The 24,815-nt window shown below is 43.6% G+C and overlaps 1 protein-coding gene and 1 long non-coding RNA gene across 3 annotated transcripts in view; one reads left to right on the top strand and one right to left on the bottom strand.

Moving 5' to 3' along the window:
- Positions 1–4,057, bottom strand: part of LOC126273172 (uncharacterized) — a 29,224-nt gene extending 25,167 nt beyond the window's left edge. Inside the window, exons 1-2 of the long non-coding RNA XR_007549314.1 lie at positions 3,932–4,057; positions 3,631–3,830 (exon numbers count right to left, since the gene is read on the bottom strand). This is a non-coding gene — a long non-coding RNA (uncharacterized LOC126273172). The remainder of the gene's footprint in view (positions 1–3,630; positions 3,831–3,931) is intronic.
- Positions 4,058–6,370: 2,313 nt separating this feature from the next.
- Positions 6,371–24,815, top strand: part of LOC126273171 (uncharacterized) — a 44,930-nt gene continuing 26,485 nt past the window's right edge. Inside the window, exons 1-2 of one of the 2 annotated variants that reach the window (XM_049976649.1) lie at positions 6,371–6,757; positions 10,988–11,382. In XM_049976649.1, coding sequence (XP_049832606.1) covers positions 11,010–11,382 — 373 coding nt within the window. In that variant the 5' untranslated portion in view covers positions 6,371–6,757; positions 10,988–11,009. Of the gene's footprint in view, positions 9,733–10,987; positions 11,383–24,815 lie in introns of both variants that reach the window. The other variant, XM_049976650.1, reaches the window with a different exon arrangement.

The raw sequence follows: 24,815 nt of genomic DNA, 5'->3' as shown, positions 1-24,815 counted from the left end.
GAACAGCATTTTACCACTATTTGTAGTGTATTAACAATGCACAGAAAAAAATGCTCCATTGGGAGAAAACTTTCAAATTCATTGGCCCTTAAAAAGCACAAGCTTTTTGTATGCTGATCTCAACTTTTTTGCATGTAATGCATATGTTGCACATTTTGCAGAGTGTTTCTGCTGTGTCAGCAGATACCTTTTGGCAATCGCCTTGATCAGCAGCAGTAAATGATTGTCTAATGGGTGCTGATCCTTAATGTGTTCTGTCAAGTCAGCGAATATTGGTCTGTACAAATATTTTGTGAGTATTTCTGACACACACTTAGAATATAGACGTTTCTTTGGAACTTCCCAATCTCCAGCAGTGTATTTTCTAAATGTCTTTTCTGCAGAAAGGCAAATCTCAACAACATCATTTGATGGTGAAATTAAACCACCTCTACTCTTCATATGTATAAGCGAATATAAAGTATGATCCCACAACACACTTGAGCATTGTTCGCACTTAAGTGTACTTTCTAAGTGGCGAACGACAAACCCTGTCAATGTAAACTACAATATGAATGGCCACTTCAGAGAGAAACACACAAGCTTCAACATAGTCATGGTCATGAGTCACTAAATAACTGTTCATGTCTACTAACTGTGAGCGAGTTGAGGTGAGATTTATGTGTTCTTCAACACTCTGGCCACAGTAAGTCAGAATAGAGATATCTTCATGTGCTACACAATTGCCTTTCTCAGACTTGCGAATCTCATTGTGTACTAATAGCATTTTGTAGGCAGACATGAACTGACATGCAGTTGCGTTATTGTTCCACCCACCATGACTATGAATGGCACTGAAAAACATTTCTAATTGATCTTGAGAGCACTTGTAAATTGGTAGGAATTTCAGCAAAGGCGCAGAAGATTGAGGCTTAACTAACTTTGCTTACAAGTGTAAAACATTGTGTATACAAATAATAAAACCAACAAATCCCGTCTTCCTATTGGAGTCCACAAGTTTTGTGTTATGAGGCACTGGAGACACTGAAAGTGTTTTGATGTACTTCTCTGTATCCAACAAAAATCCTTCCACAGCTCTAAAGTTACGAACTGTCAGAGGCTTCTTCCACAGATTCTGGGTTAGGCTCCTCGAATTCAGTGCATCAAAGAGGTTATTGAATGTGCAGATAAATTTTATAGTTGCAGATGCATTATCAAAGCCGGGGATCTTCATATCATGACAATGCTGCATTGCATCTGCCACAGAGCTGCTGAGCAGCTGGGCTGCTAATCTAACTTTCATTTTGTTGTGTAAAAAATTTATATGATAGCCTGTAATGATGTTGCCTAAGTGAAGTCCTTGTTTTACCTGTATCGTATGAAGCAGTTCAAAAGAAATTACACCACCTTTCTCATTCCAGAAATGTTTCTTCTCTTCTAAGGAATTTCTCACTAATTTCAACATATGTGGAGGATCTAGCATAAATGCCACTTCACATGTGGTACCTTCAAAGATAAATGTTGTCTTTAAATTATCAAGGTCAAGATTGCATCCCAAGTATTTGGCTGTGGATAAATTTGTGACACAACCATCACAAGGTAGGGAGACCACCTAAACAACACTGGCACTGTCAAGGCTAATGAACTGTTGAACTATTTGAGCTTTCTGCTCCCCCGTTATCCCACAAGTCAAAAAGTACCCTACTGGTAGCTTCCAAGAGGCATTAATAGTGCACAACATCAGTACAAACACCTCTTTAGCTACAGGTAAGCTATGCATGGCTATAGGGGACCCCATATCAACATAGCCATAGTACTGACTACCATCAAACTCTATGTGTTGCCTGATTGCAGTCTCATCAACTAATAGGCTGCAGAGAATACTCTTAACTGATCCTGTATGAAATGCTTTACATCTAATTAAAGCAAAAGTTTCGGAAGTAAATCCAGGTGAACCACCCACACATGCATACCACCTTTATGATGTTCTAGGATGTGGCAGACATGTATTAAAAGTATTCCTGACATACTTATATGCTTTTGGAGAGTAAAAGTGTAAGGTTAACACAAATGATCATAGATCGGGTCTGTATGTTCTAGGCACACTCTGAAAGTTAGCTTTTGCAGTTTGCCATTACAACAACTCCTTCTGCATTCCAGGAATACTTCCAGGGACAGTAAAGGCCACTTTCATATCAATAAGATTATTTTTCCTAAATTCATTAATAACACTGTTCAAAGTTGTTACTTTCTTTTTTAGACATCATTTTGACTGCCGAAGAACTTTCATTTTTTTCTTGTATTCCTCTTTTTTTTGCCACACTTGGTGCTTCATCATGTCTACCACTCGAACAGTGTGGTGTCAGCAGCAAATAAAGACACTTCAAATTCAGTTGCACTCTCAGTGGCTAGATCTGCAGTGCTTTTTGTAGCCATCTACCTGTCTGTTGGTGGTGGTCTCTTCCTCTCTTTCTAAAAATAAAATCAAAACAAACCACTTATCTAAAACATTCCCGGCCGGAGTGGCCGAGCATTTCTAGGCGCTACAGCCTGGAACTGCGCGACCACTATGGTCGCAGGTTCGAATCGTGCCTTAGGCATGGATGTGTGTGATGTCCTTAGGTTAGCTAGGTTTAAGTAGTTCTTAGTTCTAGGGGACTGATGACCTCAGAAGTTAAGTCCCATTGTGATCAGAGCCATTTGAACCATTTTGTTGCATTTAAATAAACGAAACTTGCCTCACAGCAATCTAGAAACTCCAAAGTTAAATGTAAAATGTGACATTCTCATAGAAACTTATTAAATGAACGTAATAATTATCTTGTGCACAAACAGATTCGGTACTCTATCAGGAATAATGAAAGGACATGCATATATGGTAGAGATGACGCTGAACACTGGTGCTTAAAGTTCATAAATCAGCTAGGGACAGAGCATGTTTTTGAAATTTCTGCTACAGAACAAAGCTAAATATAAATGCGAAAATGGAAATGATTATGCACTAAAAAGTGAAGGAAGTGTCAAAGTGCTAAGGTGACACAGTCTGTAGTTATTTGGCAATCTTGATTTTTTTTTTGCTAGGAATGGCCTGCCGGTTTAAATGCAATTAAATATAAATTCTTGTTTAGCATCTACAGCTGCAGAACTAAGATCTGTACTCTTGCGAGGAAACAGTCAAACAACAAAATAGGACAATACAGGACAGTAAACGTTGATTTAATTTGCTTGAAAACTTCTAATTAAAACAAACAACTACCATAGAGTGCAGGACACACACACACACACACACACACACACACACACACACACACACACACACACACACACACTCAAGAGAGAGAGAGAGAGAGAGAGAGAGAGAGAGAGAGAGTGTTTAAGGACATAAGTAAATAAACTGGCATTAATATAAATGAACTTCCCCTTCAAGTATCTGTAATGTGTAATACAATAACAAAGTGAAAATAACATATCTATGAACACATACGAAACTATTATTACAAACAGGTAATTCCGTTGAAATATCCACATTTCAGTTACTACGCGTGCGTAACTATTGCAATTGAAATCTCCAGACAAGTAGTTCCGGATATTGTTTTATACTGTAATTTTATGGCAGCTGAATTCCATATTAATATGCTACATTTCACGAACCTTTTGCAAGTGAACAGGATAAGTAGGAAAAATTGATGGTACAGCATCTTCCCTCATGGGGACTGACGAAACTGATGTTCGATCAATATCTTTCTCCCTGAAATGCTGCGAACATATTTTACCGTACTTGGTTGGTTTCCAATATTTCCTTCTCAAAGCGTTCACCAAGAGAGCTCTTCGCAATTGGATTGATAGGAAACCTAAAGTCAAATCACAGAAATAAAACCATACAGTAAAACTTTACGGTGCATCAGAATTTCAAGTATATATAAGAAAATAACGCTTAAATAACTTCACTTACGAATGAAATGTGATTTGTTTAAACTTTAGACAACAATCAGAACTATTAGTACACCCATAAGCGATGCAATCCGGCCTTCTTTTTTATCAAAACACGTCACGACTACCACCAGAAGCGAATATTTTGGGGTAGCTAACATGGCGGACCTTCACTTGCGTCGGCTTCAAGTTTGTGACGTCATGAGAACTCCTATTTTTACATCCCTGGTCGCAAGCGGAATCTTGCATCTCGCGAACCGCTGCTCGCGATGCTGCTTCTGGCTACTGTATAAGACGTCGTGAATTTAACTTTCACCCGATCAGCATCGCGACCAGCGGGTTGCGAGACGCAAGTCGGGGAAAGACGCTGCTCATACACATCACGTCTACTCATGCGCATCACCCTGCTGGCTACTGCTCAGTTTTTCGTGAAGTACTGTCGGGTTTAGTGGTGGGCAGGAAATCGCAGTGATTGAGAAGTCACAGATATCACAGTAACAACTTTACAAAATCTAATTGCGATTTCAGTCACAGTTATCAGTCGCAAGTAGCATTTCACAATAAACGCCGTGAGCCATCTGTTGGCCGAATTCCATACTGCTTTTTGCGATTTCAGTGACAAATCGCAACTAAGAGTCGCAAGTAGCAACTAAAAAGTGCAGTTAACAGTGCCATCTGTTGGCCAAAGTTCGTACTACGCTCATCTATAGACACGCTATCGAGTCTAACTCCGATTTCTGTGACAAGTCGCAACTAAGAGTCGCAAGTAGCAACTAAAAAGCGCAGTTAGCAGTGCCATCTGTTGAGCGAAGCTCATACTATGCTATTCGCTACCGAGTCAAACTGCGATTTCCGTGACAAATCGCAACTAAGAATCACAAGTAGCAACTAAAAAGTGCAAACATTCTTTTCCTAGTGCCATCTGTTGAACGACGTACGTACTTCGTTATAAGAGCCTTGTGCCTCACGAGATCGGTGTGCTGTGTGTGCGTATGAAGGACTTATTTCATTAGTGGTACAAGTCCATTTTTTTTTCATTTTGAGATACGGAGTCGTAAAGTTAAATGAGCGCTGAAAAATCTGCAGTTGAGATACCATAAATGGTTGGTTGGTTGGTTGTTTCAGGGAAGGAGACCAGACAGCGAGGTCATCGGTCTCATCGGATTTGGGAAGGACGGGGAAGGAAGTCGGCCGTGCCCTTGGAAATGAACCATCCTGGCATTTACCTGGAGCGATTTAGGGAAATCACGGAAAACCTAAATCTGGATGGCCGGACGCGGGATTGAACCGTCGTCCTCCCGAATGAGAGTCCAGTGTCTAACCACTGCGCCACCTCGTTCGGTGATACCACAAATATTCAAGCATATGGCTTCTTGCTAGAAATGAACTTTTATTAATGGTTGTTTGGATCATTAATTTCAGAAGCATTATAGACAGAAAAGTGGAGGTAATGGGCTTGTACCACTATTGAAATAAGTCCTTCACATTATATGACGACATGCACATTCAGCATCAGTTATGATTGGTCAAACACAGCTGTGACTCTGAATGTATTACATTAATAAGAATTTAATAAGATTGCGGAGGCGTTGGGGGGGGGGGGGGGGAGGGGTAGGGGGGGGGGCGGCATGTCACTCTTCAACTAGTGTTTACCAGTAAATATATGGCGTATAGGACGGCTTAAACATGTGGAAAATGAGATTTTCATTATTCAATCACTGTATTTAACATTTATTATTCCTTTAAAATCGCATAACAACTTCAATAAAACACAGTTTAATCACTCATCTGCACACATATTTCACAATTATGTCACTTATAAACTGCAAATCCTCTAAGAGCTGTCTTGAATCTTCACGAGTCTCTCTCAATAGCCTTGATGTGGATAGATACGTACAGCAACCAGTAATCCATAGTCAGAACTGTGTCTGCAAAATCACAAGGATTATTAAAAATTTTTTGCTGTCACTAATTACAAGCAATATAATTGACAGAGTAGATTGCTAATATTTGTTGTAATGAAAGCCACTCAATGGGGTATATTTCACATTTGCAAGAACGATCTCGCCTGACGAAAACGGTCTAAAGACGCAGTCGCAATTTCTCCAGATCTGTTGACAATGATATTTTGAGTTATCAATTTACTGAGTGGCTGAAATGTAGTTCAGGTACCTGTGAACATAACAATATGCTAGAATTCATTTTCTAAACACGAACTATTACGCTACTGTATGGCTACTTACATATTAATTACACTATTAATATTTTCACAGTTGTTTCTTTAATACATAATTAAAGCCAACGGAAGAACAAACGTAAAACTTACTTACCAATGACAGATTTGTTGAGATGCAATTTTCTGTGTGGGCAGATGTAACTTTTTCATACGGTGGTAAGTCGCAGAAATCGCAGAAGTCACAGAAATCGCAGAAGTAGCAGAAGTCACAGAAATCGCAGAAGTAGCAGAAATAGCAGAGGCGGAGGGATACGCGACGTACTTTCCTTAACTGCGACAAATCACAGTTAAGAATAGCAGATACTGAAAAGTAGCATTCACAGAAATCACTGATATCGGAAAATCGCAGTTTAGCGCATCGCTAGTCGGGTTTGTGCAGTTCATACGGGGGACGCAGCGGTTGATGCAGATTGGTTTGTTCTGGATGTACGCAGAGCCATCTACAGGTGGCTTTGACAGATTGCTGCGATAGAAGCAGGTCTTTGGGAGCAAACAGGTGTATTTGAAGTTACAAGTTTGAATGCAGGAAGTGTCTTTAAATGTTTATTGGATGCAGTGCAGTACGGCGTTGAACAGTGAATTTCGTCAAGGATTCAAAGTGATAACTTGCCGGTACTGTTCATCAGAAGTGTTACTAGTATTAACCTCTAACATTAATGTTTTACTCAGAGTAGTTAAACCAGCAGGAAATGTTACATCCGCTTGTGGAATCGGATTTTATAATATTATAACATTATTATAAGAAAGTGATTGTGCCCCTTTTTTGTTGTTTTTGAGTTTGCCCTATCGAGAAATGAAGCATTATGTGTGTGGGTGGTGTCTCCTCTTTGTGAGATAGCCCTTTACCCAGAAGACATTTATTTAAGTGAGGATCTGGGTGTTTACATATTAACATGTGAGCGTTTTGTTTACTCTCTTCACATTAGTTTTTAGTAGGACCACGCCAGAATTGATTCACTCATGCGTAGATGAATAGTTCTAATATTTTTGTTGCAAATTGATTTCCCAAAATCTTGCTTAGAAACAGCACTAGCGAAATGCCAAATTTCGGCTTACTATCATGATATCGTGGGCGAAGGATATCGTAGAATTTCAGACTGTCTTCTGATTTTTTTAGTTATTTCAGCTGATAAAGATACGGTACAATCGTAAAAAGTGTGTGATCTGCGCGATACTATATGCTCCATGTAGCTAAATTAACATCTACAATAAGAATGTAGAATTACATCAATTTTTGGTATTGGTAAATGTTAGTAAGCTATACAAAAGACAAGTGCGTCGTACCAATTGTTCCGTGATTACTGAACGTATAGGATGATTAGTGTACACATGAAAACAATCAATTTACTTTTAAGAATTTAAAGGTTTGCATCGCAGTTGACACTGTTTGGGTCAGCCAGCATTAGTCCTAGACCTAATAGACATTCTGGGAATTTACTTGGTGATAGTTGGAAAATGCATACTATTGATTTATATTCGGTTTTGTGTTTAGCGGCCGACGCCACATTTCTTCAGATTCTTTATCAAACTTTTGGTACATGCAATATACGCAGGTGGTATGGGCCTACTTAATTTATTAATTCCTATGAAGTAGTTGGGTAGACGTTACAGTGGACCCCCTTGCATTTTGTTTTCTGCATTTACATTGCAACTTTAGTGTTTATTATGAAAAGCGCTTTCAGTGTGACGAAGTACTCTTAAATAAGATGAAAACGCAAACATTATGCTATGCTATATGTCGCTCCATGGCCACAGCCAAGATTTCAAGACGTGTCGATCATTATACTCGAGCCAATAGTTGAGTATATTGGGATTTTGTAAGAATTTTTATCGCAAATAAAGTAGGTTTACTAACAAGCAACTATCCATCATTTTAACAGCGTTATCGGCACATTTATGGTGTATCTTGAAAATGACTTCCGTGTAGAGGTGGTTATTAGTTTTTTCTGATCTGTTTTGTGATAAAACTGGAGCTGTACGGAGAATGGTGTTATACTCATTGATGGCTCACACTGTGTTCACTTTTTATTCTTGTGACTGCTCTAATTGGCACCCTCTGAATTATATGAATGTCTTCTTCTTTTCCTTCATTACACCCTCTGTAAGTCTGCGGGTAAACCTATCATGGATTGTTTCTTCCTCTTCTCCTCTCAGTACCCATTCATACTTTTCCTTCCTTTCACCTTCTCTTTTCATATCATTGGTCTTTGTCACACTGGTCAGTGTTTACTTGGTTCTCCAGCTTTCCATCCCATCCACCTTGATCCTCATCTGCTACCAGTACTTCCAGTATTCAACAACATGCTTTGTTCGTGTCTTTTCGCTTGACCTATCTGTTGTCTTCCATACTCTTGGCAGTTCCGTCCATATTCACCCTGAGCAAATTTGAGCCCCCTTAAGTCTTTCTCCTGATATGGCTGTCATGGTCTGGTACAATTCTTCCTTAGGCCCTCATCCATTTTTCACAACCTAGTTGTAGGTCCCAGTGTAGTTATTCAGTGTTGTGTCTTCCTAGTGTTATCGTTTCAGGTCTGCATGTAGTACCGAAGTCATCATTGTTGCCTTGTAGTCCCTGAGCTTTGCGTCTGTAGATATATTCTTTTTATTGCATACTTCTCTGGCCATACACACAGCTGTTGTCGTCTTCAACGTCTGTTATTCTCTCATTGCGTTTGTTTCTTCCTTTTATATATTCTTCTAGATATTTAAATTATCCATCTGTTGCAAGCTGCCTTCTGGTGTTACCAGTTTCCTGTAGTAGGCCTATTTACTTTGTTGAGTTGTTTCTTTGCTGCTTCTTCCATCTCAGTTACTGTCTACAAGGCCCGGGAAGTCCACTTGGACTCTATTGTTCAAAATCAGATTACTAATTTAGTTGAAATTACAATATTTAAAAACCTAGGATTGATCTGTATTTAACATGAAATTGACAGCTATCATATGCAGACATTAGTACTGTTGTATGGAACTTTTGCCTCTGGTTGCTGGGGCATTCCAGCTTGATGCAGCAGGGAAAAGTTTTGGACTGATAGACCAACTGGAAGGCATAGGACAAGGTTTCTGCAGTGAATTAAGAACTAGTCATGTAGTCCCGAATAACCCTCTATCAGGTATTCACACTCCATTGCCTCTGATGTTCAACTTGCCTCAGCAGCTGCAAATGCTCAATGATCCAATAATGCACATTTATTACATTCAGCTATATGCGAGTTACCAAGTTAACATATTTGGTAAGACAGGAATCTTATGTCCAGATGTTATGTCGGAACTGAGCAACAGAATTCCATACCTCATCTGTAATGCTGCTGGTGAAGCAGCATGATACGGATAGAAGCTATATGCCCACAAAATCTAAACAGTGTTGGGCTGTCTTATTCCAGAGGCAATTGTTACTTCTCTGGACCTAACATATGGTTTATGAGCAAAAGGTGCCAGAGGATCTATTTTGTTAACTCTGCTTAATTTAGGCCTGCTCCTTACCCTCATGTGGTGTTCCAGTGCCGTTTCAGTAGATTACATTAATACTTGTCCCATAGGTCATGAATATGACATTTCATAATGATGTGGAATGTGCCAGTATGAAAGAGGTAAGTTCTAAATGTTGTAATTACTCTGAAACTAATAACCGGACTTTGAAAAGTGAAATGTTAAATTTGTCTAATTTCTAACTATGAATTACTGCAGTTCCATATATGTGGGAAATGACCAAAGATTTTTGTGGTAGTATAATTCACCCCTTTCTGTGCGAAAGAATAGCGAAGATCATCCTTTGTTTTAATGTCGTAGCTATGTACTTCACTATTGTTTTTGGATTGCGATGGTTTACTAATAACAAATTTCATAAATGAATATATGTGTTGTGAAGGTACTGTGAATATCCCAAGTCTCTTAAATAAATATCTGCAAGATGATCGTGAGTGAGCTTGTTGGGCACAATCTGTCCTGTCTGTTCTCTTGGTGTTTCTGCATTCTTCATTAAGAAGTGGCATATGTAGTTTTCTCTTGGTTTGCAAAAGAAATTTGTTTTCAAATGAACCAGCGCATGACTCACGTGAACAACAGACAGAATGAAAGCTGAATTTCCACAGTCCCTCTTGTATGCTGGTATTGGGACAGTTCAGCACTGTTTCCTCCATATTCTGTCTGAAGTATTTCCTTGTTTGCAAGTGAAATCACAAACTTTCACATAGGACATCAATGTTTTCATACCTGAAAGAAGTAAGTCCTAAGTTGTAAATGTTGTAATTACTCTGAAACTAATAACTAAATTTTGAAGAGTGAAATGTCATTAAATTTCTCATTTCTAATTATAACAACAGCAGAAATTGCTGTGGTTCCATTTGGAAATGCAAAGTTGATATCAATATCTCTGGAAGTAATATAGCACGGAGAGGGACTATACATCATTTAGTGAAGGCTTTCTCACAGTTCATGTGGGTCAAAACGGAACCAAGACATCCTAAGTGGTTCTGAGAATGTGTGAGGTGGACAGCTTAACTTATTGACCCTGCAAGTATGTATGCAATCTTTTATTTTCTGTATTATTCATATTGATTGAGTAATTGACTAACAGAGTATGCCTACATTAAGATGAAGGAGCTGATCCAGACAGGTAATATGGAATATAGTGCCCAAATCATATTTAACACAGTAGAAAGAGGGATGATTTTTACAAAAGTGAAATGCCAACAGTAAAATTTTGGTAAACAGATTTATCTTTACCTTGCAGTGTTAAACTGTTTTGTGTAAAGGATTAATGGTATTGTTAAGGAATTTTAATATTCGGGTAGGAATTTCTAAATACAACTACTAAATAGATTAATTGCTGTTTTTAATTTGCAGGTGACGTTGATAAGATATTAAAATGACATCTGAAGGTAAATCCGAGCCACAAACAGCAACATTAACAACAGATGCCGTCCCTATTCCATCGGCAGAAGTTCCAAATGCACACACAGAGATGGTGTCTGTACAGAATGAGTTAGGAGAGAATGACTCCCATGAATCTGAAGAATATGAGGAAACGCAAGAGGAGCGTGTACCTAGAAGTAATGAACAAGAAACTGAAAGTGTAAAACTGTTAGACGATGTTGAAGTGGGTAGTCCACAGGAATTACCACAAAAGGGAAAAGAAACTGTGGAAACTCCGATGACTAATAATCTGACGGAAAAAAGGAAAAAACCTACTAGTGATAAAAGAATAAGGAAGCATGACAATTCACCAACACCAGGACAAGGTATGGAATACCTCTTAATGTTCTTTAGAGTAAAATGCTATTGTATGTTGTCCATGTAGTTATTGTCATTGATGAATATTCATATCTGGATTAATGAAGTGAAGGGTTTCCCTAGAAGCATTCGTATGCGACATTTGGGTTCCTGAGCTGTGGAATGGTAAGCACCACCAGTCCTCTGTCACCATAATGTCTGGGCATGCTTCAGCGACCTCTTTGTGGCATACTGGTGGAACATTGTGTTTCACAGGGGTCTGGGATCTTGGTGTAACTGCCTGGATCACGAGGACAGTAGAAACCTCTCTAAAACATTAATCAATCTTAAGATATGCTGCATGCTGATGAGATGTATGGGCATCGATGTGGAACAGTCGGTAGCGGTTGATGCTGGGGACCTGCCATATCTTAGTTCTATAAGGCTTACACAGGCAAGCGGGGCGCAGTCTGAACGGATTCTTATTTGCCGATCTACATGTGGGACTAAGATGGACTCCCAGCATCCCAGCATTATGGGTGTACCATCTGAGAGTACTCACACCCACACATCCAAATGAATGAGAGGCCTGTCCTCTTGATAATCAAATTACATTTAGCAACGGGGCTCAAGGAGGTGTGAATCAGAACGTGTTTCTAGTGATAAAGTTGGAGGAGGGGATGTTTGAAAAAGTGTCTATTAAGCACTTGTGAAATGGTTCCTTATTGGTCGAGACTAACAGGGCAGAGCAGCTGTAACTTCTTAGGAAGTTAGAGAAATTGGGTGACTATGACATAATTGAGTTGCATGGCACCCTCAGTTCAAGCAAGGGTGTGATCGCTTGCTGTGATATTATGGACATGGAAATTTCAGAACTCAAAAGGGTTTAGTGGATGTGGAGCAAAGGGTACGAAGGAATAATGAAGACCATCACCTTCATTGTCATATTCAGTACTATAACACTGCCTTAACGCTTTATGGCAGGATTCCTCCTCCTTAGGGATAGGCCTGACATACCTATCACTATGCATTGCTACAAATGCTAGTGTTTTGGTACTACAGTGCCGAGTTGAGAGTGTGAAGGGACCTATGGGAAGTGTGGAAAGGCAGCCCATAAATCTGGGGCTTATTGCCCTTCTCCGGCAATAGGCATTAACTGCTCTGGGACGCATCCAGTCTGGATGTGTGATCAACAGTATTATGTCCATGGTACAGTGTCTTTTACTGTATTCCGTGTTTGTGGATGACTTCTCCACCTCCTGTACATCCTCCAGTCTTGCTAATGTTACTCTGCAATTACATTTGATGATCAGGTGATTGGAGGAATGATCTAACACCACAAGTTTTAAATTATCATTGGAGAAAATTGTTTGTGTGGATTTTGATCACTTCTGCTCTCGTTTTAATGCACCCATTTAAAAAGTGGGGATACTATTCCCACTTTTAAGGAAAATATGAAGCATCTGAGTCTCATTTATGATGAGAAGCTAATGCGGCTGGCACACCTTAAGGAACTAAAACTGAGATTCTCAAGGCTTTAAACATCCTTAAATGCATCAGTCATAGGTCCTGAGGAGCTGACAGAGCACGTTTGCTCCAACTTCAAAACTTTGTGCAACCCGTATTCCAATACGGTTGCAAGTGTGGCCTCCATACTTCATAATTCTGGATGCAGTTCATCAAGAGGGCATTAGGGTGTCAACAGGGGCTTACCACACAAGTCAAGTCCAGTTGCTAGCCTCTGTGCAGAGGTTGGTGAGCCTTCGCTGTCTTCTCCCCATGGCATGCCAAGCTAATAGGCCTTTGTCCTTTCTAAAATTGCTTGCAGTGATCTCCATTGCACAGTTACCATTGGAGCAACTGTTCATTCGCTGTCTACAAGCAGGGAGGGATCTGTGTGAGGGAGAGCCTTGAGTTAACTACAGGTGGTCCAAAGTCACGGGTGACATACAACACTCCCCTGGCTACTGCAGAGGCCCACGTTACTTTTTGGATTGACGCTTGCACCAAGAATTGTACACCAGACTATATTTCAACATAAAATTTAAAGAGATTTTACATCACCACCCAGATTAGATTCCCTTTTAAACAGACTAGTTCAAGCAGGGGAATTTTATCCACTGTTCTGTTGTGTTCCCTACATGGTCATTAGGATAGTGCCTCTAGAGCAGTTTTCATTTTATTACGTGGAATTGTTTACTATCCTGTGGGCACTGAAACAGAGATAGCGTCATGGTGAGAAATTCGCCAGCTCAGATTCCCTCGGGACCCTTCTTGTTGTTGGTCAGATGTACCCAGCGGGTAGGTTTGTGCAAGAGATGCCAGACATGCTTCTTCTCTTGCAAAGGCAGGACAAGGATGTAATTTTCTGCTGGGTCCCAAGGCACATAGGCACCCAGGGAAATGAACTTGATGATGAAGCTGCCAAGGAGGGTTGTTCCATTCACCCCCGGCTTGCTGTTCAGGCCCCCTGCAGGCCTGGCAGTTAGAATAGGCCCAAGGTATTCCTGCCTGCCGTAAGAGGCGACCAAAAGTGTCTCACACCTTTCAGCCCTTATGTGATGGTCCCTTGCAAGGTTTGACCTCCATTTTTCAAAATTTTCCTGAAGAGCGAGCCAGTTGGGGAGGGGTGTCTTAAATGGTGCATCATGTTCATTGTGCATTGAGATCCTCAGCCCACTTTCTTGTCGTGGCATTGCAGTCCCGCTCATCCTCCATCTCTTAAGTGAGGACACCTTCCTGGGTGTGATTTCCTCCACCCACTATGCAGTGTCGTTTTCTGCACCGACGATGACCATGGCATACTTGCACCTCATATCCAGCACGGTAGCCAGTCTGTTGTGGGGTCACCATGTACCCTGTAGGTGGTAGCCCCCTGACTATAAAGGGATCGTTCTGCTGATGTCTGCACCATTAACTCCCCGTGTATGCCAAGGAGTAGGTGCCCGTCACCCTGAGGCATCACGGCTCTCGGCAATGGCCATCCTGCGGCTGGGTGGCACCCGTGGGGAGGGCATCTGGTCGGAGTGGGTGACATCAGGGCAGATGCCTCGTGATGAAGCATACCACGTCATCACTTGCTGGTGATCAAATACCTGCAGTCTCTAAATGTTCCAAGTCTCAGTACATTGTAAGGAAGTATGATCCTAAATCGTTCCCCTCCCTGGCCACACCATGGGAGGAACTCCAGGCTAAGGATGGCAGCAAACCTTATTCGCCCCGGTACGTCGTATGTATGAGAGCTAATATGGACTCCTTTGTCTCGATGAAGCCTCAGTTTTTTTAAAGAGCATTTAGAGGACAATTTTGGGAAGGTGGAGGGCTTGTCCAAAAAGTGGTCAGGGTCAGTCTTATAAAAACGGGATCCTCTGCCCAGTCACGGGCATTACTCGCTTGTGACAAGCTGGGGGATGTTTCTGTTATCATCATGCCTCATAAGAGCTTAAGTATGATCCAGGGTATTATGTTCCACAGGGACCTTCTTTTGCAGACTCACGCCGAGCTGCGCGCCAACTTAAAGAGTGACGAGGAGTTCATTTCGTCCGGTGCATCCATTAGGGTCCAAGGGATAATCAGGTTGCTACCGGTGCCTTCATCTTGGTCTTCGAGGGTGACACATTACCCGAGAAGGTCGAGGTGATGGTCTACCGCTGTGATGTCAAGCCATATATCCCTCCCCCAATGTGGTGCTTGAAGTGCTGGGAGTTCGGCCATATGTCTTCCCGCTGTACTTCTAGCATCGCATGTCGATTGTGGACGTCCATCCCGTCCCAGTACTCCCATGTGCTGCGCCTCCAATCTGTGTCCAATGCAGAGAGCATCATTCCCCTTGCTCACCAGACTGCAGGATTTTACAGCGAGAAAGGAAAATCTTGGAATACAAGACCCTGGACCGACAGACCTACACTGAGGCCAGGAGGAAAATTGAGTGCGTACATCCTGTGGCTATGACTTCCTCTTATGCTGCTGCTACAAGAACAGTTGTAACCCATCATCTCCGCTAGTTCCAGTCGGCTCTCATAGAGTCGAAAGACTACACCTGCCCCCTCGATGGTGGAGGGCATTTCCCTCCCTGATACTCCCGCAACACCTACCAAGGGATCACTCCCCCCCCCCCCCCCCCCCCCCCCCACCCCCCCAACCATTGGGGACACCAGTCCCTACTTCTCAGCTGGAGAAGCGTAAGTTTTCTTCGGCTCCTCTCGGTAGGAAGGGGTCCTTCGGGTCACTCCCTTGCCAGGTTTCTGCTAGTGGGAAAGATGACACACATCAGTGGCTGAAATGCCCAAAAGCAGCTGGTCGTGGGGCTTCGCAATCACCCTCAGTCCCGGAGACTGAGTCAGTGAAGCCCTTCCAGGGAGAGAAACCCAAGGATCAGTGAGAGAAATCCAGAAAGAAGATCCCCAAAACCAAGGGAATTGCGGTGGCACCCACACCACTGCTGCCTACAAGCTCTGAGGATGAGGTGAATATTCTGGCGTCTGCTGGGGACGTAGATCTTGCCAGACCCACAGACAAAATGGATATAGTCTGTTCAGGAAATAAGTCGGTGGCAGCAGGTGACCCTGAGGCATAGACTGCCTCGTTAAGTGTTTCAAGCCTTCCCAGACTCATGGTCATGTCATCCTCCAGTGGAATTGCAGCGGTTTTCTCCACCACCTGGCTGAGCTATGGCAACTGTTAAGCTTTACATCTGCTTTCTGCATTGCCCTCGTGGAAACCTGGTTCCCAGCAATGTGGACCCTGTTGGTTGTAGCCTCCTGACCCCACAGGGATCGCCAAGGGGTAGATGCCCATCCCCCCTGGGGACATTGGGACTGCTGGCAATGGATATCCTGCCAGGTGGCCTTTGCTGCAGCTAGGTGGCACCCGTGGGGAGGGCGCCTCGTCGGAGTGGGTGGCATCTGGGTGGTTGACAGGTGATGGAGTGTAGTACATCATCTCTTGCTGGTGGTCAAACACCAGCAGCCTCTAACCATTCATGGGCTCAATTCAATGTGCAGAAGTACAGCCCCAAGTCGTTCCCCTCCGTGGCCACACCGTGTTAGGAACGTCAGGCTAAGGATGGTTGTGGCTCTTATTTGCCCAGGTACCTTGTATGTTCGAGAGCTGATGGGGAATCTTTCATGACGATGAAGTCTCATTATTTTGTTGAGAATTTAGAGGACAAGTTTGGGGAGGTCGAGGGCTTGTCCAAAATGAGATCTAGGTCAGTCGTGATCAAAACAGTATCCTCTGCCCAGTCATTGGTGTTCCTCAATTACGACAATCTGGGGGATGCTTCTGTAACCATCATGCCCTATAAGAGCTTAAATATGGTCCAGGGTGTCATGTTTCAGCGGGACCTTCTTTTGTAGTCCGACGATAAGCTGTTCACCAATTTAGAATGATGAGGTGCACATTTCGTTCGGTATGTCCACTGGCATCCGAGGGATAATCATGTTGCCACCAGTGCCTTCATTTTGGCCTTCGAGGGCGATACATTACCTTAGAAGGTCAAGGTGACGTTCTACCGCTGAGATGAAAACCCTATATCCCTCCCCCAATGCGGTGCTTTAAATGTTGGAAGTTCGGCCATATTTCTTCCCGCTGTACTTCCAGCATCACATGTCTTCATTGAGGGCACCCATCACATCCCAGTACTTCATGTCCCTCGCCTCCCATCTGTGTCAGCTGCGGAGAGCACCATTTGCCTTGCTCACCTGATTGCAGGGTTCTCCAGAAAGAAAGGAAAGTCATGGAGTACAAGACCCTGGACCGACTGACCCACACTAAGGCTAAAAGGAAATTTGAATGCCTACATCGTGTACACATCACATCGTCTTATGCTGCCACAACAACAGTTCTAGCCCCATGAGCTCTGCCAACACCATTCACCTCTCAGATTCCCCTTGACGGTGGGGGGCACTTCCCTCCCTGTTGTTCCCGCCCAACCTATTTCAGGAGCAACCCCCCCCCCCCCCCCCCCCAACCATCAGGGATGTCTGTCCCCATTTCTAAGCCGTACAACTTCTTCGGCTGCTCTCGATAGGTAGAGGTCCATTGGGTCACTCCCTTCCCAGGTTTCTGCTAGTGGGAAAGATGACACCCGCCAGTGGCTGAAGAGCCCAAAAGCAGCTGGTCGCAGGGCCTCACGCTCATCCTGAGTCCCTGAGACTGAATCAGTGAGTCCTCCCAGCGAGAGAAATCCAGAAAGGTCCCCAAGAACCAGGGAATTGCGGTGACCCCACCGCTACCTCCAAGCTCTGTGTCTGCGGATGAGGTGGAGATTCTACCATCGACTGAGGACCTAGATCTTGCTGGACCCTCAGACAAAATGGATAAAGACTGCTCTGGCAAAAACTCGATGGCAGCAGGTGACCCTGAGGTGTAAACTGCATCATTGAATGTTCCATGCCTTCCCAGTCTCACGATGATGTCATCTTCCAGTGGAATTGCGGCGGTTTTTTCCACTGCCTGGCTGAGCTACGGCAACTGTTAGCTTTACACCTGGTTTCTGCATTGCCCTCCAGGAAACCTGTACCTGGCAATGCGGACCCCTGCCCTCCGCAGCTATAAGGAATACTGCAGGAACAGTAGCAACTGTAATAGTGTGTCAGGTGGAGTGCGTTTATGTCCTAAACTCAGTCTGTAGTGAAACTGTGCCCCCCTTCAAACCCCTCTTGAAGCTGTGTTTCAGGATACAGACGACGCAGGAAATAACTGTCTATAATGTATATCTTCCTCCTGATGGTGCAGTACCCCTGAATGTATTAGCTGCACTGATTGATCAACTCCCTAAACCTTTCCTAATTTTGGGAGATTTTAACACCCATAAGCCCTTGTGTGGTGACACCGTGCTTACTGGCAGAGGCAGAGATGTCAGAACTTTACTGTTGCAATTCGACATCTGCCTCTTAAATACTGGGGCTGCCACACATTTAATTGTGGCTCGAGGTAGTTACTCAGCCATTGATTTATCAATTTGCAGCCCAGGACCTTCCCATCTATCCACTGGAGAGTGGTAGTGACCACTTCCCCATCATCCTGTCATTGCCCCCGGTGTCAAGAGCACGGACGCCTGCCCAGAACATCTGCCCAGAACATCTGCCTACAGACGACATCTCCTCATCACCTTCAACCGGATCTGGTGCGATGGCATATTTCCATCGCAATGGTGGGAGAGCACCATGATTCCAATGCTCAAGCCCGGTAAAAACCCACTTGATGTGTATAACTTATTGCCCTATCAGCCCCACCAATGTTCTTTGTAAGCTGCTGTCCCTATCTATCTCCAACTGAGCTTTCTTTCTTGCAGTAGACTTTGAAATGTCAAACCATTCTTGTTAATGTCTGCCTGCAAAAAAATCTCTTCTGCAGACAACTTAGAAAGGGAGATGTCTATGTTCCAGGAAATTCTAAGCTGAGCATTATATTTTGAGCATAAACTTCAAACATTTTTATAGGCAGCATTCAAAACCAAATAATAAAGGTTTCCGAATACTTTTCATTTGTGTCCACCCCTCAGGGTCTCAGCATTCGTTTGCTGAGTATGGGCTTGTTGACCCCAAGGTCCTGAACTGGGGACTGGTAAGAGCCGCCAGCCCTCTGTCACTGTAAGCTCAGGGCATGCTTCAGCGCAGTGGCCATTGTGCAGCACAGCGGTGGAATATTGTGTTACAGAGTTGTCTGTTTGTGTGTGTGTGTGTGTGTGTCCTTTCATCTTTCCTTTTCCTTCCCTCTTTCCTGACGAAGCAGCCGCCGGTTGCGAAAGCTCGAAATTCTGTGTGTGTGTTTGTGTGTTTTATTCATTGTGCCTATCTACCGGCGCTTTCCTGCTTGGTAAGTCTTGGAATCTTTGTTTTTAATATATTTTTCCCATGTGGAAGTTTCTTTATATATAACTCTATATATATAGCACTACGTGCTAATGAGATGAATGGCAGTTGAGGTAAAACAGTCTCTAGCGGGCAACCTCTGGGGCACCTGCCGCTCTCCTGTTGTATAAGGCTTGCTCAGGCATGCAGGACTCTGCCTGGGTCGACAGCTGTTTCGCTGGTGTCTCGTGGGATCCCTAGGAAATGGTCTCATCAAATTACTACTACTGACGGGACAGGTGTACCGTCAGGTAGCGCCTAGACATATTTATCAAAGAGAGCTTGGTTGGTCAGTTCTCCCACAAAAGAAGTCATGGAATCGTAGTAACATGGCAGTAGTGTGCCATAACACTTTCACTGTAAACAAGTGAACAGGGGGAACCCTTGAGAAGGCCTCCCCATTTTATGTTCACAAGGTATTGCTGGGTCCCTAAAAGTGTCAAACGGCTTCATAATGGAACACTTCTAGTTGAAACTGCTCATTTAAACCAATTATCTAAGCTTCTGGGATGTAAGACCTTAGGTGACTACCCTGTCGAGAATGAGTTGCATAACACCCTTAACTTTAGTAAGGGTGTGGTTACATGCTCTGATATAATGGAGGTGCATCCCGCAGAGTTACATGAAGTGTGTTCCCTGCTGCCATTGGATAAGCAGCTGCCAGCAACAAGTCGTATACTCCTAGCTTACTTATTTGTTACATAGTTTAATTCTTAATTTCTTTGCATTTTTTTTTTTGGGTACTTGCATTGTTCAATTCATAAATTTCGGGCGTATTATAGTATTTGAGAGTTGTAGCATTTAGTGTTTACTTCGTAGATTCTTACTGAAATTGCGTGTGAGTTTTATATAGGAGGTGTAATTTCGAGTTTTAGTTACTGTAATCGTAAATTCAGGCAGATTGTAGCACAGTCATTAGGCGTTTGTACAGGTTAGTTCATACATCCTTTGCGTGTTTCCCTTGGGTTATCTAGGCACGGACTCGTGTTTCAGTAACTGTTGTTCAACATCGATAAGAGTGGACAGGGACTGTGATTGCTGTGTTCGGGTGAGGGCTGAGTTGGCATCCCTTCGCTCACAGCTGCAAGCGGCGCTGACTTTGGTCACGCAGCTTGAGGCTGTTGCCAATGGGCACCACTGTGGGGAGCCGGACTTCGGTATCACGGGGATGTCAACCTCGTCCCGTCTGTCCCCAGATTGGTCTGTTGCTGTGGTTGCCCCAGTTGCCGCTCGCAGTGGGGCTGAGACCTCTGCGGTTGATTGGGAGGTCGTTCCAAGGTGTGGCAGGCAGCGAAAGATGTCCCCGGAGGCTGATCAGAAAGGCTCCCCGGTGCGTCTGACAAACAGGTTTTAGGTACTTTCTCTGGCTGAGCCAGATGCAGCTGCCTTACCTGTTTCAGAGGATGATTCTCAGCCTTCAAGGTCCGGGCAATTGCAGTGGGTGGGCTTATTGGTAGTTGGGAGCTCCGATGTTGGGCACGTACTGGGGTGCCTTACGGATATGGTGGCTAAGGAGGGGAAGAAATCCAGTGTGCACTCCGTGTGCATTCCGGGTGGAGTCATTCCTGATGTGGGAAGGGTCCTTCTGGATGCCATGAAGAGCACAGGGTGCAGCCAGCTGCAGGTGGTGGCACATGTTGGCACTAATGACGTGTGTCGCTTTGGATCTGAGGAAATTCTCTCTGGATTCCAGCGGCTATCTGATTTGGTGAAGGCTGCCGGTCTTGCTTACGAGATGAAGGCAGAGCTCACCATCTGCAGCATCGTTGACAGAACCGACTGCAGACCTTTGGTGCAAAGCCGGGTGGAGGGTCTGAATCAAAGGCTCAGACGGTTTTGCGACCGTGTTGGCTGCAGATTCCTTGATTTGCGCCATAGGGTGGTGGGGTTTCGGGTTCCGCTGAATAGGTCAGGAGTTCACTACACTCAACTGGCGGCTACACGGATAGTGGAGGCTGTGTGGCATGGACTGGGCGGTTTTTCATGTTAGAAGGCCTCTGGAAAGTACGGGGTGGGTGGCAATCTCAAAGGATGCATGGCAAGTACAGGACAAGCTTGGATCATGGAACAGTCGGAATTGTAGTTGTAAATTGTTGTAGTTGTGCTGGGAAAGTCCCTGAGCTTCAAGTGCTAATAGAAAGCACAGAATCTGAAATTGTTATAGATACAGAAAGCTGGCTAAAGCCTGAAATAAGTTCTGCAGAAGTCTCAGATGGTGTTCAGGAAAGATAGATGAGGCAGAGTTGGTGGTGTGGAGTGTTTGTGTCTGTCAGTACTTTTCCGAAATTCCTTCACAAAGGAAAACAAATGGAATATTCCAGAATTTGAAACATGAACAGCTGCTAGCATGAGTTTCTTAGAAGTAGATACCTTAGGGGTTGCGAAGCAACTCAAATCGCTTGACACGGGCAAGTCTTCAGGTCCAGATTGTATATCGATTAGGTTCCTTTCAGATTACACTGATACAATATCTCCCTACTTAGCAATCATATACAACCGCTCGCTCACCGATAGATCTGTACCTACAGATTGGAAAATTGCGCAGGTCGCACCAGTGTTTAAGAAGGGTAGTAGGAGTAATCCATCGAACTACAGACTGACGTCGGTTTGCAGTAGGGTTTTGGAGCATATACTGTATTCAAACATTATGAATCACCTCGAAGGGAACGATCTATTGATACGTAATCAGCATGGTTTCAGAAAACATTGTTCTTGTGCAACGCAGCTAGCTCTTTATTTGCACGAAGTAATGGCCGCTATCGACAGGGGATCTCAAGTTGATTCCATATTTCTAGATTTCCGGAAAGCTTTTGACACGGTTCCTCACAAGCGACTTCTAATCAAGCTGCGGGCCTATGGGGGTATCGTCTCAGTTGTGCAACTGGATTCGTGATTTCCTGTCAGGAAGGTCGCAGTTCGTAGTAATAGAAGGCAAATCATCGAGTAAAACTATAGTGATATCAGCTGTTATCTGATATCTGCTGTTATCTGATATCTGCTGTTCCTGATCTATATAAATGACCTGGGTGACAATCTGAGCAGTTCTCTTAGGTTGTTTGCAGATGATGCTGTAATTTACCGTCTAGTAAAGTCATCCGAAGACCAGTATCAGTTACAAAGTGATTTAGAAAAGATTGCTGTATGGTGCGGCAGGTGGCAGTTGACGCTAAATGAATGAAAAGTGTGAGGTGATCCACGTGAGTTCCAAAAGAAATCTGTTGGGATTCGATTACTCGATAAATAGTACAATTCTCAAGGGTGTTAAAATTACGGACAACTTCAGTTGGAAAGACCACATAGATAATATTGTGGGGAAGACGAGCCAAAGGTTGCGTTTCATTGGCAGGACACTTAGAAGATGCAACATGTCCACTAAAGAGACAGCTTGCACTACACTCGTTCATCCTCTGTTAGAATATTGCTGTGCGGTGTGGGATCCTTACCAGGTGGGATTGACGGAGGACATCGAAAGGGTGCAAAAAAGGGCAGCTCGTTTTGTATTATCACGTAATAGGGGAGAGAGTGTGGCAGATATGATACCCGAGTTGGGATGGAAGTCATTAAAGCAAAGACGTATTTTGTTGCGGCGAGATCTATTTACGAAATTTCAGTCACTAACTTTCTCTTCCGAATGCCAAAATATTTTGTTGAGCCCAATCTACATAGGTAGGAATGATCATCAAAATAAAATAAGAGAAATCTGAGCTCAAACAGAAAGGTTTAGGTGTTCGTTTTTCCCACGTGCTCTTCAGAAGTGGAATGGTAGAGAGATAGTATGATTGTGGTTCGATGAACCCTCTGCCAAGCACTTAAATGTGAATTGCAGACTAGTCATGTAGATGTGGAAGTAGAAGAATAGAAAAATTTGGGTGTAACGGATGTGCAGAACTATATGAGGAGAGTCAATGGCAAATTGAAAAAATTGACAGCGTTTGTTCTAACATTTAATACTTCAGTATTGCCAGAACATATCCGTTTTACGGTTCGCCCGTTTGTTCTCAGCCCAATGCAGTGATTCAAATGTAAGAGATTCGGTCATACCACTGTGGGATGTAATGGGAGGGCTACGTGTGGCAATTGTAGAGGCACAGCTCATGAATCAAGCAATTCTTGCATACTTCCTTGGAAATGTATAAGCTGCTCCAGGGATCGCCCAGTGTGGAGCAGAAAGTGTAAGGTTTACAACGAGGACGCCAGTTGCCAAGTGTGATGTCTCCACACAAACCCAGACCACAGATTCAAGTACAAGCACCTACACTTGTCAGTGAACCTGTGAGGGAAACACTCCACCTGAAACAGTAGTCATTTGGAAGCCATTGGCAATGGGCCTACCACCTAAACCACATACCGCTGCCCACCATCAGATGCCAATTAAGCTGTACCCGCAACCCAAGCAACCACCTCCACCCATAAGTAAAGAAAAATGTGTTTCAAAAAGTAGTTCCAAGTCCAAGAAAGCGGTAGTTAAACTTTCAGATCGGTGAGGTCTCTCCGTCTCTGATGGGGACCATGCTCTTGAGGGTATGTACTTCCAGTCGGAGGAAGCAGAGGGCCGAGAACTGGCTAACGTTCCCCCTGACCACCTCAGTAAGTCACCATCTCCGCAGGAGAAAGACATGAACGACCTTCGCTAAACAGTGGCTTCCACAGGGACTTCTGTGTTGCAGTGGGATTTCAATGTATATTACTCACATGTGGAAGAATTACAGCTGCTGGTCCAGAAGAAACTGTTTTTCATCTGCTTACAAGAAGCGCATCTTAAAGTCACCAACACACGTTCATCATAGGGTTACCACACATACAGGATACTGGAGACAGGGCTAAAGGTGGAGTGGTTGTTTTCATTGACGACAGATGCCACATTCTCTCCTGTCCCTCCTACCATGACCATACACGCAATTGCCGTGAAAGTTCTAGTACCTGTTAATAACACAGTGTGTTCTTTGGGTCTTCCACCTAATGATTTTTGGATGCAGACACACTGACAGAACTCTTCCAGGCACTCCCATGCCCATTCTTCCTTGTGGGGGACTTCAGTGCACACAATGAGCTGTGGGGCTTGGCTACCACTTGCTACAGGGGTCAGATGATGGAGCAACTTTTCCATTCTGATAATATCTTCCTTCTGAACGTGGGTCAGATGACACACTTTTCCATAGCTTTTTCAGCCATTGACATGTTTTTGTTCGCCAGCTATTGCAGACGCAGTTCAGTGGGAAGTAGCTACAGATTTACATAGTGTGGATCCACCTGCTGGTTAGGATGGTGGCTGATAGGAGACCACTCAGATGGATGATACAAAGGGCAAACTGGTTGCAGTACAGTTGACAGGCTATTTTTGAACAAAAGGATTGTGCACAAGAGATAGTGGCCCATATCACTTGTGAGATCAAACGGGCTGCTGCCAAGTCCATCCCCGGTCTAGTAACCACCTCAGATGACGACAGCCTGTAGCTTTGTGGAATGACGACTGTCAATTGGCAATTGAGCCAGTGAACAAACAGCTCTGCGGAACTTCAAACACCGTACAACTACAGAAAGCCTTCATGCCTTCAGATCTGCAAGAGCACATGTGAGGTGAGTGATAAAAGAATGGAAGAGTGCTT

The sequence above is a fragment of the Schistocerca gregaria genome, chromosome 5 (genome assembly GCF_023897955.1).
Source record: "Schistocerca gregaria isolate iqSchGreg1 chromosome 5, iqSchGreg1.2, whole genome shotgun sequence".
In the NCBI taxonomy this organism is placed as follows: Eukaryota; Metazoa; Arthropoda; class Insecta; order Orthoptera; family Acrididae; genus Schistocerca; species Schistocerca gregaria.
This window is presented reverse-complemented; position numbering and strand designations above follow the sequence as displayed.